Source organism: Engystomops pustulosus, chromosome 2 (assembly GCF_040894005.1).
Source record: "Engystomops pustulosus chromosome 2, aEngPut4.maternal, whole genome shotgun sequence".
Lineage (NCBI taxonomy): Eukaryota > Metazoa > Chordata > Amphibia > Anura > Leptodactylidae > Engystomops > Engystomops pustulosus.
In genome coordinates, this window is record NC_092412.1 from 205341970 (window position 1) to 205359906 (window position 17937).

General features: G+C 45.1%; 1 protein-coding gene across 6 annotated transcripts in view; it reads left to right on the top strand.

Moving 5' to 3' along the window:
- Positions 1-17937, top strand: part of LOC140119153 (arylsulfatase H-like) — a 66332-nt gene that overhangs the window by 11873 nt on the left and 36522 nt on the right. For 2 of the 6 annotated variants that reach the window (XM_072137880.1, XM_072137881.1), the window contains exon 2: positions 17017-17047. The exons of 2 other annotated variants lie outside the window; for them this stretch is intronic. In XM_072137880.1, coding sequence (XP_071993981.1) covers positions 17025-17047 — 23 coding nt within the window. In that variant the 5' untranslated portion in view covers positions 17017-17024. Of the gene's footprint in view, positions 1-5847; positions 6023-11708; positions 11744-17016; positions 17048-17937 lie in introns of those variants that run through there. 2 more of the 6 variants (XM_072137878.1, XM_072137883.1) reach the window with 2 other exon arrangements.

Here is a 17937-nt window from a genome sequence, read left to right on the forward strand (position 1 = left end):
TGCACCAGGGCCTGCTGGTATTCATGCATTCTCACACTCCTTTCCTCTCCAGGGATGAGAGTGGAAAGATTTTGCTTGTACCGTGGGTCCAGGAGAGTGAATACCCAGTAATCGGTGCTGGAATAAATTCTTTGAACGCGAGGGTCACGGGATAGGCAGCCTAGCATGAAATCTGCCATATGCGCCAGAGTACCAACTCGCAAGAATTCATTCCCCTCACTGGCCTGACTGTCCATTTCCTCCTCCTCCAACTCCTCTTCTTCTGCCCATACACGCTGAACAGTGAAGGACTGAACAATGGTCCCCTCTTGTGTCTCGCCAACATTCTCCTCCTCTTCCTCCTCCTCCTCCTCCACCTCCTCCGATATGCGCTGAGAAACAGACCTGAGGGTGCTTTGGCTATCAACAAGGGAATCTTCTTCCTCCGTCTCTTGTGACGAGCGCAAAGCTTCCGACTTCATGCTGATCAGAGAGTTTTTCAACAGGCCAAGCAGCGGGATGGTGAGGCTGATGATGGCGGCATCGCCACTGACCATCTGTGTTGACTCCTCAAAGTTACTCAGCACCTGACAGATATCAGACATCCACGTCCACTCCTCATTGTAGACTTGAGGAAGCTGACTGACCTGACTACCAGTTCTGGTGGAAGTTGACATCTGGCAGTCTACAATCGCTCTGCGCTGCTGGTAAACTCTGGATAACATGGTTAATGTTGAATTCCACCTCGTGGGCACGTCGCACAACAGTCGGTGAGCGGGCAGTTGGAGGCGGCGCTGTGCTGCCCTGAGAGTGGCAGCATCTGTGCTGGACTTCCTGAAATGCGCACAGATGTGGCGCACCTTTGTGAGCAAATCAGACAGATTGGGGTATGTCTTGAGGAAACGCTGAACTATGAGATTTAACACATGGGCCAGGCATGGCACATGTGTCAGTCTGCCGAGTTGCAGAGCCGCCACCAGGTTACAGCCGTTGTCACACACAACCATGCCTGGCTTCAGGTTCAGCGGTGCCAGCCACAGATCAGTCTGCGCCGTGATGCCCTGTAATAGTTCTTGGGCGGTGTGCCTTTTATCGCCTAGGCTCAGCAGTTTGAGCACCGCCTGCTGTCGCTTAGCGACGGCACTGCTGCTGTGCCTAGAGCTATCGACTGATGGCGCCATGCCCACGGATGGTAGTTCGGAGGAGGAGGTGGAGGAGGGGTGGGAGGAGGAGGAGGCATAGTAGGCCTGAAAGACCTGGACCGAGGTAGGCCCCGCAATCCTCGGCGTCGGCAGTATATGACCAGCCGCAGGGTCAGACTCGGTCCCAGCCTCCACCAAGTTAACCCAACGTGCCGTCAGCGATATATAGTGACCCTGCCCGGCAGCACTCGTCCACGTGTCCATGGTCAGGTGGACCTTGTCAGAAACGGCGTTGGTCAGGGCACGGATGATGTTGTCTGACACGTGCTGGTGCAGGGCTAGGACGGCACATCGGGAAAAGTAGTGGCGGGGACCGAATACCGAGGGGCGGCCGCTGCCATGAGGTTGCGAAAGGCCTCGTTCTCTACCAACCTATAGGGCAGCATCTCCAGGCTAAGCAATCTGGAGATGTGGACATTGAGGGCTTGGGCGTGCGGGTGGGTTGCACTATATTTCCTTTTCCGCTCCAGCGTCTGGGGTATGGAGAGCTGAACGCTGGTGGATGCTGTGGAGGATCGTGGAGGCGACGATGGGGTTTTTGGGCCAGGGTCCTGGGCAGGGGGCTGACTATCAGCTGACACAGGGGAAGGAGCAGTGGTGTGCACGGCCGGAGGTGAACGGGCTTGGTGCCACTGAGTGGGGTGTTTAGCATTCATATGCCTGCGCATACTGGTGGTAGTTAAGCTAGTAGTGGTGGAACCCCTGCTGATCCTGGTTTGGCAAAGGTTGCACACCACAGTCCGTCGGTCATCCGGTGTTTCCTTAAAGAACCTCCAGACTTCTGAAAATCTAGCCCTCGCCGCGGGAGCCCTCGCCACGGGAGCTTCACTACGTGACACATTTGGCGCTGATGCACCAGCTCTGGCCCTGCCTCTCCATCTGGCCCCACCACTGCCTCTTCCAACCTGTTCTGGTCGAGGACTCTCCTCCGTCTCAGAAGCACTGTGTTCACCCGGCCTCTCAACCCAGCTTGGGTCTGTCACCTCATCATCCTCCGATCCCTCAGTCTGCTCCCCCCTCGGACTTCCTGCCCTGACAACAACTTCACCACTGTCTGACAACCGTGTCTCCTCATCGTCGGACACCTCTTTACACACTTCTTCCACTACGTCAAGAAGGTCATCATCACCCACAGACTGCGACTGGTGGAAAACCTGGGCATCGGAAAATTGCTCAGCAGCAACCGGACAAGTGGTTTGTGACTGTGGGAAGGGTCCAGAAAACAGTTCCTCAGATTATGCCGGTTCAAATGCCAAATTTTCCTGGGAGGGGGCAGACTAGGGGGGAGGAGGCTGAGGTGCAGGAGCTGGAGGAGTGCCGATTTCGGTGACATGGGTGGACTACGTGGAAGACTGACTGGCGGACAAATTGCTCGAAGCATTGTCGGCAATCCACGACATCACCTGTTCGCACTGTTCTGGCCACAACAGTGCTCTACCACGAGTCCCAGTAACTTCAGACATGAACCTAGGGAGTGTAGCTCTGCGGCGTTCCCCTGCTCCCTCATCAGCAGGTGGTGTCTCACCCCGCCCAGGACCACGGCCTCTGACCCCTGCAGTAGTTGGACGCCCACGTCCCCGCCCTCGTCCTCTACCCCTAGCCCTCGAGTTAAACATTTTGAAAATGAAAGTTATAACTTTAATTTTTTTTTTACTTTTTTTTTGTGGTTTTTTTTGTGTTTTTTTTGTGTTTTTTAGTTTCTAAAACCAAATGATGCTATCCTATTGCTATGGCTATTTTCTAGCCAAGTATGAAAGCACACTGCTATGCCAGATGAGATGACCCTGCGTTATGAAAAAATAAACGTAAAATAAAAAGTAAATGGCAGACTGTGCCTAATTTCAATCAAAGCCCTAATAAATTGTCCCACTTCGGTCTTTGCGATGGATATGTGCGTCACTAAGCGCTAAACACAACGGTCGCAAGTCTCACTGCAAATTCCTCACAATATGGTAGTAGATGCACTACAGCAAGGCCAGCCACCAGCAGATCAACCAGAAATAAAATATATAACGCTATTGTAGGCCTAAGTAAGCCGTTTGGATTCTCCTATGGCTATTTTCTAGCCAAGTATGAAAGCACACTGCTATGCCAGATGAGATGACGCTGAGTTATGAAAAAATAAACGTAAAATAAAAAGTAAATGGCAGACTGTGCCTAATTGAAATCCAACCCCTAATAAATTGTCCCACTTCGGTCTTTGCGATGGATATGTGCGTCACTAAGCGCTAAACACAACGGTCGCAAGTCTCACTGCAAATTCCTCACAATATGGTAGTAGATGCACTACAGCAAGGCCAGCCACCAGCAGATCAACCAGAAATAAAATATATATCGCTATTGTAGGCCTAAGTAAGCCGTTTGGATTCTCCTATGGCTATTTTCTAGCCAACTATGAAAGCACACTGCTATGCCAGATGAGATGACGCTGAGTTATCAAAAAATAAACGTAAAATAAAAAGAAACTGGCAGACTGTGCCTAATTGAAATCAAACCCCTAATAAATTGTCCCACTTTGGTGTTTGAGGTGGATATGTGTGTCACTAAGAGCTAAACACAACGGTAGCAAGTCCCCCTGCAAATTCCTCACAATATGGTACTAGCTGCAAATAAAAAAAAAAAAGTATAACGTTATTGTAGCCCTAAGAAGGGCTGTTGGGTTCTTGTTGAATCACTCCTGCCTAACACTATTCTAATAGAACAGCCTAACGCTTTCCCTGACCAGCAGCAGCTCTCTCCCTAGCGGCATCCAGACACAGAATGATCCGAGCAGCGCAGGCAGGGGCTAGTCTATTCCAGGGTCACCTGATCTGGCCAGCCAACCACTGCTATCGACGTGTAAGGGTACCACGTCATGCTGGGTGTTGTGCAGAGTCTCCTGGCTTGTGATTGGCTCTGTTTCTGGCCGCCAAAAAGGAAAACGGCGGGAGATGCCATTTTCTCGAGCGGGCGAAGTATTCGTCCGAGCAACGAGCAGTTTCGAGTACGCTAATGCTCGAACGAGCATCAAGCTCGGACGAGTATGTTCGCTCATCTCTAACTACTACCTTACTGCCTCAATACATCGTCCCCTTAGCAAACGAGCTGTGTCAGGCAGGATTTTCGGGTGTTTCACTAGATACATAATGGAACTTGGCCCATCTGTCGCCGCCATGCTGGAGACCTGAAGTTTTAATCATAGCAGCGCAATATGCATGCCCCATACTGTCGCTCTTAATCATGGAACCATTTCCGAAAAAACAATTAAAAATAGAACCGCTATGCTATTCCATTATTCCTAGATGAAATATTCAAACGACCCCGCTTGCTTTGAAAATTATAATGTTTTCAAAGTAAACGCTTCTGGCCCCAGGCCCATTTTGGGTGGGGAGGAGCCGAGAGACAGGGGCTTGGACAGGCGAAAGCTCGCCTGGCAGCGGACCGCCAGCTCCATCCCAAGATTAGGCAGCCTCAGAGACATCCATGCATACTGCCCCTGCTGTTTCCTGTTTATTTCGCCTCCACGATCCTCCACAGCATCCACCAATGTCTCCATGTGCGACTTTCAACTGTCTATACCCCAGACGCTGGAGCGCGAGAGGAAATACAGCACATCATCCCCTTATCAAACGAGCTGTGTCAGGCAGAATTTTCAGGTGTTTCACCAGATACATAATGGAACTCGGTCTATCTGTCGCCGCCATGCTGGAGACCTGAAGTTTCAATCATAGCAGCGCAATATGGATGTCCCATACTGTCGCTCTTAATCATGGAAGTTGTTTCCATGGCTGCCTCCACATGTCGTCCCCTTATCAAACGAGCTGTGTCAGGCTCATTTTTTCGGGTGTTTCACCAGATACGTTATGGAACTTGGTAACTATGTCGCCACCATGCTGTGTTATCGACTAAATATACCGTAAACCTTTTGTTCACATAGGAAATCCTTTCAGCACTTCTTGCTCACCTACTTTGGTTCCTCTCTGCCGCCATTACCAGGCAAAATACTGATACATACAGTGCTACACGTTATCCTCGCCAAAAGGAATTTTTCAAATTGGTTTGAAGCCTTAGTCCATTTGGGGTATGTCGCCATGCCACTCTCTAGCCTGTCGCTGCTGCCGCTGCCTCTGCATGCCGTCTTCTATAGTGTCAGGGTCAATTATTGGATGTTTTAGATGCTATCTAGCCTATTTCGCCTATATCCCATGGACAGGTGTCTTGTTGATACATTTCTTCTGTAAATGTGAGACCTGAACATACTCAGGTCGGGGATATAAAAGATGTGCAGTGATACTTACAGAAGTATCCGGGATGGATGTCTCCTCTCTCTGTATTGTCCTACTAAACTCCCCACTAGGGACTCCCCAGGTGTCGACTGCTTCGAGCAGCCACCTTTCGGAAAAGTTATTTCCGCCTTCTCTTTTTCCCCTCTGGGAAGTTTGGGACCTCTGGTCCCTTCCAAAAACCCTATTCCTTTTTCTTACTTCTGGTTCCCCCTTTGGTCACCTGCTTGAAGGGTCTCTTTCTTCTGCCCTTCCTTCCTTCCCCTCTTTTCTTCCTTCCTTTTCTTACTCTTCCCTCTCTTTTAGTGCCTCCCCCGCTCCTGTCTCTGGTTTCACGTTCCTCCTTTCTCTCCGTGAATTAACGAAATGGACCCTAATGTAAAAATTGTCTCTTTCAATGTTAGGGGCCTACGAACCCCTGAGAAGCGGCAGCTGCTACAGAGAGACCTTTGGAGACTTCGGGCACAGATTGTCTTCTTGCAGGAGACGCATTTCCGTAAGGACAAGTTTCAGAGACTCTCCACCCGCCGTTTCCCGCATTGCTACCATGGGTGCTCGGTGGATTCTCGTTCCAAAGGAGTGAGTATAATGATTGCACAAAACACCCCGTGGGTCCTCCTGGACTCTAGGGCAGACACAGAGGGCAGATATGTATTTGTCAAGGGAACCCTCTACTCTCAGACCGTCACACTCGCAAATCTCTACCTGCCCAACGTGGGGCAACCCACTGCACTTGCAAACTTCCTAGAGGAACTTAGTTCCTTTCAGGAAGGGATCCTAATATTAGGAGGAGACCTAAACCTCACCATGTCCCCAGACATGGAGGTCTCTAACGGCTCCACACATCTGTCACGAGCCCAGCTACGTCGAACTAAAGACATGTTTCTTAATGGACAACTGGTAGATGTGTGGCGATCCCTATACCCGAGCTCACGTGACTTTACATATTACTCCGCTACCCACGATATGTTTTCTAGGATTGACTATTTTTTCATAGACCATTTTCATCTGGATAGAGTGACGGAGGCAGATATACATACATCCCCCTTGTCTGACCACTCGCCAATCTCCATTACTCTAAATTTGGCCCCCCCTTCCCATTCACTGGACAGGTGGATCCTTAATCATTCTCTTCTCCAAGACCCCCTGCATGTGCATGAGGTGGTAAGCGAACTCGGTCACTACTTAGAAAGGTGGTCAAAAGGCTTCTTTTCTTGGTTCGGCAGGATAGGTTCTTAAAATGAATGTCCTACCGCGTCTTCTCTACCCCTTCCAGGCCCTACCTATTAGAATCCCTACTAGCTTCCTAACCGCAGTACAGCGGCTAATCTCGACCTTTGTCTGGGCCATTAAATCCCCAAGATTACAACGAAAGATTCTATACCTGCGTAAGAGAGAGGGGGCGTGGCGCTCCCAGATATCACCCAATACTATATGGCGTCACACTTAAACAGGGTGGTGGACCGGTGCAGACACGGGGTTACGAAGGCCTGGGTTTCAATTGAGCAGCATTTCTCCCATGTCCCACTCCCCTGTCTTCCGTGGGTTGAGTAAAAACATTGGCAAGCACTGTCCTCTCAATCTACCATATATGCTACTTTAATGGCGTTTAAACAATGCAGATCAAGGGCCGAGATTTCCCCAACTGACTCCCCCCTTACGCCGATCCTTGGTAACCCTGAGTTTTCCCTGGGAATTACATCACCGGTTTTCAAACAATGGGTAAGGGCGGGTCTTTTTAGGGCCTGTCACTTCTTGGTGGATGGACAGTGGCGAGGAGGTGAAGACTTAGTCTCCCCCCCAAATCTCCCGCGGGCGCCGATGTGGCAGGGCCTCCAACTAGTACACTATTTAAGATCTTTCAAGCCGCCGCCCACGTTTAGCCGGTCCCTAACAGGGTTTGAGGGGATATACACCCAAAAAGGTCAGATTAGGGGTACCCTCTCACTGACATACAACTTTCTGAAATCCCCCCCCGCAGGACTATGTTCCTTCATACATGGCCAAATGGGAACGGGACCTGACATTGATCCTCTCTACAGAAAAAAGGGAGAAGATTTATGAGCTGGCGCACAAATCCTCAGTTAGTACGGCCTATCAGGAAACAAACTACAAGTTACTAGCCAGATGGTACAGGGTACCCCATGTACTTCATAAGATGTTCACAGACGTTCCCCAGACCTGTTGGCGCTGCGGTGCGGAGGAGGGCACACTCCTGCACATTTTCTGGAGCTGTCCCTCACTTGTTCCGTACTGGACGTCAGTACTGGGGGTGATTTGCAAGGTGACGGGCAGAGAGCTGCGGGATGATCCCGCTTGGGTTTTGATACATCATCATGAGATTTCCCTTGCCACGTACCGGAAGTCCCTGGTATGTCACCTCCTGAACGCAGCTAAGGGCTGTATTCCAGCCTGTTGGCGTTCCCCTGACCCTCCCACCTTGCACCAGTGGTTGGGCCGAGTCAATGAGTTGCAGAAAATGGAGAGTCTCCTGAATACTGATCCGTAGAGGGCTGCCCGCTCTCAGAAAACATGGTTCCACTGGGTCTCTTTTGTGGCATCCCCGCGCTATCTGGACTTGACTAGCTCAGTCCCGCTTCAAGCACAGGATAGTGAAACTACTGAAACCTGAGCTCTAGGTAAGGGGAGGCACGACCTTCTTCTTTCCCTCCGCTACCCCCTCTTGTCCCTCTTCCTCTTCTCTTCTGACCCTCCCTTCACCGTTATTCCTTTTTTCCTTTGTGTTATTAGTGAGAGTTCATATAATGTATCTAAGCTACAACGAAGTTGCCTTGTTAGACAATAGTACATGGATTCTACATCATTGTGAATTTGACTTTCTGTACTAGAAATTGTTACATTACATAAATGTAAACCCCCCCCCCTTTATCCTCCCTTCCGCTTTCCCAAACGGGTGCATATCGGTGACTGATTTTGTTTCCTTCCTTGTCCCCCCTTTTCCCTTTTTTTCCTTTGTTCTGTATCGTTGTGCTTTGTTATGAAAATTAATAAAAATTCAAATATGAAAAAAAAGAATTATTGGCCCAAATATCTCATGTTTAGTAAAAGCACTTTTCATAAATGACCCCTTCTTATCCTGGTAGCTGCTTGTATCATATCTGCAGCACAACAGTGATTTATCCCATGAATTCTTCCCCAGGTCACAACCTTCTGCAGCATATAAAAGACTTCCTAATTCTAATGTACGGCGTGGGGGGAGCTGCTGCAATGACTGCTGCTAGGTCTTATTTTCAGGGGAGGCCCTTATATTTCTAAGCCTGAACAAAATTGTACTAGGTCTTACATTCAGGGGATGTCTTATTTTAGGGAAAACAGTGTATGTATAGTCCCGGGCAAATGGGGTGACTATGGCAATGCTTTTTGTAGTGTACTGGAGGACTTTTTTTATTATATGGGGAAATGTCAATATTTATTAATATTTTCTGTGTGTGTTTTTACTTTATATGTCCCCCATGAGGTCATAAAAGACCCTTGGGGGACATTTTCACATTTTTTATCATATTTTATTTTATTTTACTTAATTTTTTTTCTTTTACCACCTGTCACTGGGAAGTCTGGTAATAGCTGTACTGGGTCTGATTAACCCTTTTAGACCCGGCAGTCATTCAGCGCGATGCTGTGCGGACTGAAGAAGGGAGAAGCGGTAACGAACCGCACCTCCCTTCTCCCTCATGTCTCTGACGCTCGGGGACTGGTTTCCGCTCCCGCGGCTAGTGCGGGAACAGCACAAAACTGCAGCATCTAAAGACGTTGCTGCAAACTCTTGGTCTGAATACAGTTAAGCTCATGTTATCTTGGTATCCTGTTATTTTAGAACTCTGGTATTTGGAACCTCTGTCTGTATTCAGACTATCCCTCTACCTTGTGATTTTGAGGAGAGGTAAATTGGATTACTTTCCGAAGCAGCACTGTAAAATAACCAAAAGTGTCCTTTGATGTAGATCAACATTTCTTGTCACAGCATTTAAAAACCCAATTTTCCTTAGGGCCAGTGTCACTTTGTCTTTATAGTTGTTTTGGATTACTTAGAGCCCAAAGGCTCTTTAAAGTGGCTGCCCTTTGAAAGGTGACTCCAGGTCTTTCTGGAACACTTATTTTAAGAAAAGGGTATTTATTTTATTGTTATTTAAGTATCTCTCTAATATTCCAGCCCTTGCTCTCGGGACACTATCTACACTGCAGGGAAGCTGTTAATCCTCAGGGCTCACACAGTACAGACTGTACTTTTTGTAACTATTTTCTGCTTGTTTCTTTTACTTATTCCACATGTTTCCATGTGATGACATTTTCCAGGCTAGGTCACTATATTGATTTTGTGCGGATAACCTAAGCAAAATCAGTGGATTTGCTCTAAAGTTCCTTCATAACAGTACACAAGGTTTCATGGGAAGTGTGGGAAGGTTGCAGTAGATTCACTTATAGGGCAAAGACAAAAAAAAGGATTGGCTCAGTCCACAGTGAGATTCAAAACAGAAAAAAAATGTCATGACTGGAAAGAAAAAAGCTACAATGTGAACACCATTCTGTTTGTTTTTAAAGAGGGTATCAGATATAATCATTTATTAAAAATTATGAAGTCAGAGGAACACTTTAAGACCGTCTATATCTACTTTGCACCTACTATTTGTGAGCTTTCTTCAAATATGCCAAATTTTTCCAATGTAAGTTGCACCCTTTTTATATATATTTTGTAAGTGTATGAGAACTTTCTAAAATATGTTAAAAGTTTTGTAATAACATACTGGTATAATCGCCCATAAGAAAGTGACCAGCAGTTGCTATTAAAGTTTTGTTTTCCCCCAGCTGCATAAAGGAGCTACAATGTTCTAAAAATTGTGACATTAGAAGAAGGTGACAATAGCATAATGTTAACTACACTTGCGTGTTTGAGTTTTGCCTGTGGCTTTTCTTGTGGGCCTGTTTTCCGCTCTTTCTTCAGTATGGAGAACATTTATCATACACTTGTGCTACGTGTTCCAGCATATGATGGTGCCCCTGCCAAATCTTCGTAACTATGACACCAGGTCTGAAGGGGCACAAGATATAGGAAGTGTGCAGGTATGGGGCAGAAACCTACTGCACTGGCCAATTGAGCTGCCCACCATGCCCCCCTTCATACCCACTTGGCGTTGAGGTGGCGGAAAATTTCTGACCATGCACCACGAATTGCGACTATTTCAGGGCTTGTGCACCAGATTTCAGTTCGGCTCTGGTTAGCCTTGATGCATGCATCTATATTGAATCTGATTGTGTCTGGGGGAGGTATAGAATTAAATTTTGGCTGTTCTCATAAAATATTGTGGACATTCAGTGTGTGCAGTATTTTTATGTAATGGTCAGCCCATGAAGCAGTCTTGAGGTTTTCTAGAATAGGACCATACATAAAACAAGATAAAGCTCATGTATATTCACAGTTAAGCAAAAAAGAGAGGTCATTCAGGAATATAATCATGGTCCAGCCAGGTTCCCGACAACATTGAACTTTATTCAGTGACATCATAACCACTCCATAAAACAATTCATTAACATTGTTAATGAATGGCTTCATGGAGTGGTTATGATGTAACCGAATAAAGTTCAATGTTGTAGGGAACCTGGCTGGACCGTGATTATATTCCTGAATTTCCACATGCCTTGGCAGAAAGGTGGCCCATGCTGGATCCGACACAAGAGGCAAGCTACGGGGTGGTGAGCTGGTGTTTGTGTTTTCTATTTAGAAAAGAGAGGTAAACAGCAATCCAAGTGCTACTGTGTGTTTATGGAACCCAAAGTTTGTGCTCGAAGCTGATGGTCCAGGTGCACAAACCCAATGTTGATTCATTTAATGGAGGAAACCACAGCACTTGTAGAATTAAAAAATCAGTTTGTTTAATGAAAAAATCTGATTAGTTGAGGAGGAGGCTGGAGGACAGGGGGGGCACAATAATTGGAGCCTGGAGGACAGGATGAGGCTGGAGAACAAGGGGCCACAGGAGGAGGCTGGAGGAAAGAAGACTACAGGAAGAGACTATAGGAGGAGGCTGGAGGACAGGAGACCACAGGTGGAGGCTGGATGACAGAAATAGGCTGGAGAATAGGAGGCTGACACTGTGACATGATCTCTCCCAGAATTTTGTGGTGGATTTCCCCAAGTTACTTTCATAGAAATGTAAATCCATGTGTTGGCAGCCTCAGTGGGTACATCCCAGGAAAAGTAATCTGACACTTTACTGTGTAAACCAATAAAACTGCAGAGTGCAGAGATCCAGGAAGCAGAGCAGGCTCCAGCAGAAGTGTTCAGTAAGTTTCCTCTACACAAACAGCTCAATTCTCCAAAATTCTGTAGTAGTTTATAGGTATAAAGCGAAAAGATCTTTCATAGTTTGTCATTATTCTATTAGTGTATGTTATTATATTTATAGCTTGCTATTGTATAATGTAGGGCTGTAATTCTCAATGATAATGCGATAGCATAAAGTCTATTCTGTAGTTACATAATCATCCCCGGGCGCCAACACAAGTAATGGCAAGTAATACCAAGTGCTGTCTATAATAACAATGTCATCTCATTCCAATTCACAGTAGGGTTTCCTCATGCAACCTCTATATGTTATTCTCTTACAAAATAAGAAAGAAAGTTGTACTCATCACTACATCATTACAAAACTATTTGATATAGATCCATGTTATATAGTGGCATAGCATATATAGGTTTTGGGCAGGACTCTAATGTCTCTAAGGATAGATTCACATCATATTTTCTTCATACATTTAACGTATATGCCAGTATAGCTGAGCATATAGGTCAACATATACTGGCAGGCAGAGGCATTCTTTTTGCGATAGTCTGTCCAGTATATGTTGTTTACTAAGGAAAACACAGGACAAAAGACACAGCAAGCTACATATTTCCATACTGCTGAGCAACATATATGATCATCAGCACCACTGGAGGCTTGGAGGCAAGGGGGTTGGAATGTATTGCATCCCTCCCATGGCCTCGGCTGAGTGTACATTCCGGGAGTACCCCCGTGATATCCCTGCCCACATAAGGACAGTGATAAGATAATCCTTTAATAGCCCCACAGTGGAGAAATTCACAGAATTACAGCAGCAGAGTGCATGACAAATGACAACAATAATGTAAGGGATAGATGAACAAAAAGATAAAAAGGGATAAAAAGATTAAAAAAAAGAAGACAAGCACCATGGAGGAATGATTTCCGATAATGCTCAGTTTCACACTTGGGGTGAAGCAGTCACTGAGGGCACTGAAGGTCCTACCCAATGCCAGCACAGTCTCATGCATGTGATGGGAGCCATTCTCCAGAATAGACTTCAACTTACACATTATCCTCCTCTCGGCTACCACCTGCACTGTGTCAAGACAGAGCTGGTTCTCTCAATCCATTTGTCCAGTTTGCTGCTCTCCTTAGCTGAGATGCTGCTTCCTTAACAGACTACACCAAGGAAGATGGCTGATGCCACTACAGAGTAGAAGAAGGTCTTAATAAGTACCCCTGCACTTCAAATGTCCTCAGCCAACTCAGCAGGTATAGCCTGCTCTGACACTTCCTGTGAAGTGCATTTATGTTCTCTGACCTCTCCAGTTTATGGTTGAGGAGGACACCCAAGTACATATCGGACTTCACTGCCTCAATGTCTGTCCCCTGGATGACTACTTGTTGAAAAGGAGGACTATGCTTACCGAAGTCCACCACCATCTCCATGGTCTTCCCAGCATTAATCCTGAAGTGGTTTTGCTGGCACCTATCCACAAATTCCCAGATCAATTCTTTGTACTCCATGTCGTTCTCACCTGTAATGAGGCCTACCATAGCAGAGTCATCAGAGAACTTCTGGACGTAGCAGCTTGTTGAATTGTACCTGAAGTCAGCTGTGTACAATGTGAAGAGGAAGGGAACCAGAACTGTACCTTGAGGTGCACTGGTACTACTGGTACTTGTCAGGTAGTCTAGAGATCCAACTAGAGAGGTGGTGACCCACTCCAGCCAGATCCTTTCACTGGGGTAAACATCCAGAACATCAGCAACAGAGCTAGATTTCCTCTGGCCATATTTCATCCCAGTCAGAAAAATAGGTGACCTACTGAATGTAGATACCTCTTATTACAATTTCTACCTAACTACTCTCCTCGACCTCACAACAACATAGGATATATTCTCTATGATGGAGCCTTTCCTATCATTACTCATGTTCAGCCACTAAATGGTTTCCACTCCCTACATCGCCATGGTAGCCACATAAGAGATGTCACATGGTTCAAGAAGCTTTCACTGCTATATAAGTTTTTGATCACACACTCTGATGACTAAGGGCCTAGCTACATTAACCCCTTAAGGACGGAGGGTTTTCCGGCTCATTTCTCGCTCTCCAACTTCAAAAATCCATAACTTTTCCATTTTTCCGTGTACAGACCTGTGTGAGGGCTTATTTTGTGCGTAACAAATTTTACTTTCCCGTAATGTTATTTATTTTAACATGCCGTGTACTGCGAAGCTGAAAAAAAATTCCAAATGTGGAAAAATTGAAAAAAAACCGCACGTGCGTCACGTTCTTGTGGGCTCAGTTTTTACGACTTTCACTCTTCGCTCCAAATAACATGCCTACTTTATTCTTTGGTTCGGTACGATCGCGGTGATACCGGATTTATACAGGTTTTATTGTGTTTTAATACATTTTCAAAAATTAAACGAATGTGTACAAAAAAGAAAAAAATTTTTTTGCCATCTTCTGACGCTAATAACTTTTTCATACTTTGGCGCACAGAGATGTGTGAGGGGTCATTTTTTGCGAAATGAGGCGAAGTTTTCATTGCTACCATTTTGAGGTCTGTGCGACATTTTGATCATTTTTTATTTCATTTTTTATGTTATGTAAAAAGGTGTAAAAGTCGCATTTCGGACATTTGGGCGCCATTTCCCGCCTCGGAGGTCATCGCCGCCTGTAACCGTTTTTATATTTTGATAGATCTGGCATTTTGGGACGCGGTGATACCTAATATGTTTGTGATTTTTACTGTTTATTATGTTTTATATCCGTTCTAGGGAAAGGGGGGTGATTTGAACTTTTAATATTTTATTAATTTTTTTTTATTATTTTTTTTTAATTTTTTAAACTTTTTTTTTTATTTTTTTTTTCACTATCTTTTAGACCATCTAGGGTACATTAACCCTAGATGGTCAGATCGCTGCTACCATATACTGCAATACTTCTGTATTGCAATATATGGCATTTTTGCAGCACATTCATTACAATGAGCCACTGGCTCATTGTAACGAATCTGCAGCTGCCAGATAGCCTCGTGTCAAAAGAAGACACGAGGCTACCATGGCAACCGATCGCCGCCCCCCGATGACGTTCGGGGGCGTGGCGATCGGAAAAAAGATGGCGGCGCCCGCGCGCCGCCGTCTTTTAAACGCCGCCGGCGACTTTGCCGGCGGCGTTGAAGGGGTTAATAGCCGCGATCGGTGCAAGCACCGACCGCGGTTATTAGCGGTGGGGGTTTTGTGCAATATGCAAAAACCCCCACCTCTGTATGAAGAGGACTCAGCCCGTGAGCCCTCTTCATACATCCCTTATACCTCTGCGCCGTAGAGCTACGGCGCAGAGCGTTAAGGGGTTAAAGGCAATATACCATAAAATCCATCACAATAAACCAGGGGCACTTACTTATAAATGCAGGCACTGTGACTGTGGTAATCTTCTAATATTTGTTGTCCTTCCTTCTAAAAGCAACCTTAAAATCTCACCCTGCTAAATTAATTCAGCACTCCCCCCTCCCTCTAACTGCGGTTATCTCATGGTAGCGGAGGAAGTTTCAGAACACAGTGGGAGGAAGAAAGTGCTTTTAAAAGTTGTTTATAGAAAGAAGGAGGCCTTGGATAACACATACAAGAAAATGACCACAGTCATGGTGTCTGGATCTATTAGTAACTGTCCCTGGTTTATCAAGATTGATTTTGATGGTAGAAAAAGAAATTTCCCAAATTAGCAACAGCTAGTCCTACTTGTCCTACACACACCTAGAATGCAGACATCTCAGATTCTGGCTGCCATGGTCTGAGACAAAATGGTACCTATGTACCTTTCTCACTGGAGATTGAGAAGGCTCTAAAGAATATCTGTCCTGGTGCTCCTCAAATTACAGTGCAATCCCTCTTCCAGAACATTCCCAGTCACCCCCACTACCTGCTATAAGAAGTGGTGGCTACAATTAGTACTTGCCTCAAAGACTCTAATTCCCCTCAAATGGCTCGCCATCCTAACGCCTTCCTTACTATATTGGAATTACAAAGCATTGCTTTCACAGATACCCTCAATTTTTAAAAGTGTGGTCTCCTTGGTTGCACTACTTAAATGCACCCTCTACATCAGGTTGACAAAGTAAATGTCAAGGTTCCTCTGGTTTCTCGCAATGATACACACCCCATCTCATCACCAGTTGTATAGTTACTTAGTGCTTTGTCATTCACTAATTGGTGACCAGTTTCTGGATACATTCATTTTAACCCCCCCCCCCCGCCCCATTCATGTTATTGTATGTTTTTTTTCCCCTGTATTATTTAGATCTGAAAATCTATCGACAATTGCAATATTATCCTTACATACATACCATTTACCTTGTACTTGAGCACAGATGTTTGTAATTCAATGTCTGTTGTGTTACCTTTTACCTTGTTGTACTTGCACGTTGATTTATTTTTTCAATGTAAATAGTTTATTATGCTTGATATTTGGAACAAAAATAAAATGTTACTATTTAGTGTGTGAACACGGCCTTTAGATTGACATTGCCTGCTGCGGATTGGACAGTATGAGAGAAAATTAGTATAACACACGCCTCCAGCTCCAGCCTAGCTCCTTGTGCAGGAGCCTGATACTGTAGGAGTTTTAAGGGACAAATTCAAAACTGGAACAATAGACATAGGTGAAAGGACTCCCCAGAATAGACTTTTATAGTATCTATTATTTCAATATTTTACATCATGACCTGATGAATTTATTCAAGCATTATTTAAAGGAAACCTACCACGAGAAATCTACTATCAGAATTAGAACTGATGGTGGATTTTTCCTGCCTGTCTCTGCCCTAATCTGTAATTTAATAATCCTGAAAAACTTTATTTTTTTAGTATGTAAATTAACTGCAGAGGCACCTGAGGCATGAACTAGCCTTATTTTCTAGTGCCCGGTCAGGCTAGTACACAACCTCAAAGCCTCTGCAGTTAATTTACATATTACCAAAATTAAATTTTTAACAAGTTAGGTTAGGTTCCAAGATCATTAGATTACAGATTAGGGCAGAGGCAGGCAGGAGGAATCTACCATCAGATCTACTTCTGATAGTAGATTCTTTGTGGTAGGTTTCCTTTAATGCTCCCATTTTCTCAGTTTCTGCATAGTTGTCCACTATATCATAAATCGAAGCAGTGGAGCCGTTACCTGTGTTGTACTTTAAAATGATTGAAATGTGACTTAGGCCATTGTAAAAGTCTTATAACTCTAACATCTATAAGGTAAAACTCATTATAGAATCTCCTTCAATTCAGGGTGAAGAATGGGATTTACAGGAAGGAATCTGTAAGTATCCTTAGGGGGAGGCTGTTAGATGCAGGATCACATATACACTAATTATACTGTATATCACCTTGTAGTTTAAAAGCAAACATGTTATTAGGATTTCACATTTTCACCTAATGACAGGTTCCTATAACCTTTCAATTAGAGATGGGACGAATTTGTTAAAATTCGGTTTGTCCCGATTAGCTGAATTTTTCTAAAATAAATGTATTCAACCCGAATCGAATGATGACGGATCACATTAAAAACAGGTATTTCCTGGCTGCAGAGAACTTGTAGGGTTTTATAAAACGTTGTGCCATTCTTAAATATGCACAAGGATCATGGTTTGGTCTTCAAACAATGCTGTGTTTTAGTATGACACACACATGACAGCCACCGCTCTTAGAATCGCTTCACTATTCACTTCCATGTGCACTTACAGAGGCCAACTTCCCCAAATAAGTGAAGTGAGAACGCTGCCTGACAAGGTAACGTCTGTGCCAACTCGAAAGGACTGAGCTGAGGGCAAAGATCTCACTATAACATCAAAAAGTGCACTCTTTTTACACTGACATCAGATGATTCCATAGATTACAACAGAACCTGTACTGTTAAACGTGGATACATGTAGAAACCCCCCAAAATTGTGGAGAGGGTGTCGACAGTAATTTTGCATTGACGTCACTGATCATTTTGCCCTTCTTTTCACCCATCAGTGTCCGCTTTCAACCGGTCAATAATCCATCAGTATTACTAAAGCCAAAAACAAACAGGAGTTGATCCAGAATAGAGATGAGCAGTAAATGGGATACTTGCATGTCCTCTGTATTCTGTATCCACTCCTGCTTTTGGCTATCAATCCTGAAGCTTTTCATCCTTCTGACAGATGAAATGAAGGGGAAAACCAA